The sequence below is a fragment of the Fukomys damarensis genome, unplaced genomic scaffold, assembly GCF_012274545.1.
Source record: "Fukomys damarensis isolate Sample0158 unplaced genomic scaffold, DMR_v1.0_HiC HiC_scaffold_35, whole genome shotgun sequence".
Taxonomy (NCBI): domain Eukaryota; kingdom Metazoa; phylum Chordata; class Mammalia; order Rodentia; family Bathyergidae; genus Fukomys; species Fukomys damarensis.
Window position 1 is genome coordinate 8,197,914 of NW_022900947.1, and position 392 is coordinate 8,198,305.

At 68.6% G+C, this 392-nt stretch overlaps 1 protein-coding gene across 1 annotated transcript in view; it reads right to left on the reverse strand.

Annotated features, from left to right (window-relative positions):
- The window catches only part of Nkx3-2 (NK3 homeobox 2), a 2,103-nt gene that overhangs the window by 1,043 nt on the left and 668 nt on the right, over nt 1–392 (reverse strand). Inside the window, exon 2 of the mRNA XM_010641934.1 lies at nt 1–384. Coding sequence (XP_010640236.1) covers nt 1–384 — 384 coding nt within the window. The remainder of the gene's footprint in view (nt 385–392) is intronic.

Sequence of the window (392 nt, forward strand, 5' to 3'; positions counted from 1 at the left end):
CCAGCCCGGGAGGCAGTAGTACGGGTAGTAGTAGGACGGCTGCAGCTGCAGGAGCGAGGGCGGCCTCAGCACCTCGCCGGGCAGGTACTGTCTCTGGTCGTCCCGCACCAGCACCTTCACCGCCACTTTCTTGGCCGCGGGCGCCGACGCCAGCAGGTCTGCGGCCATCTGCCGGCGTTTGGTCTTGTAGCGACGGTTTTGGAACCAGATCTTCACCTGCGTCTCGGTGAGCTTCAGCGAGGCCGCCAGGTCGGCGCGCTCCGGCCCGGACAGGTAGCGTTGGTGGTTGAAACGGCGCTCCAGCTCGAAGACCTGGGCGTGGGAGAAGGCGGCCCTCGAGCGCTTCTTGCGCGGCTTGGGCGCCGCCGGCTCCTCCTCCTCCTCCTCCGCGG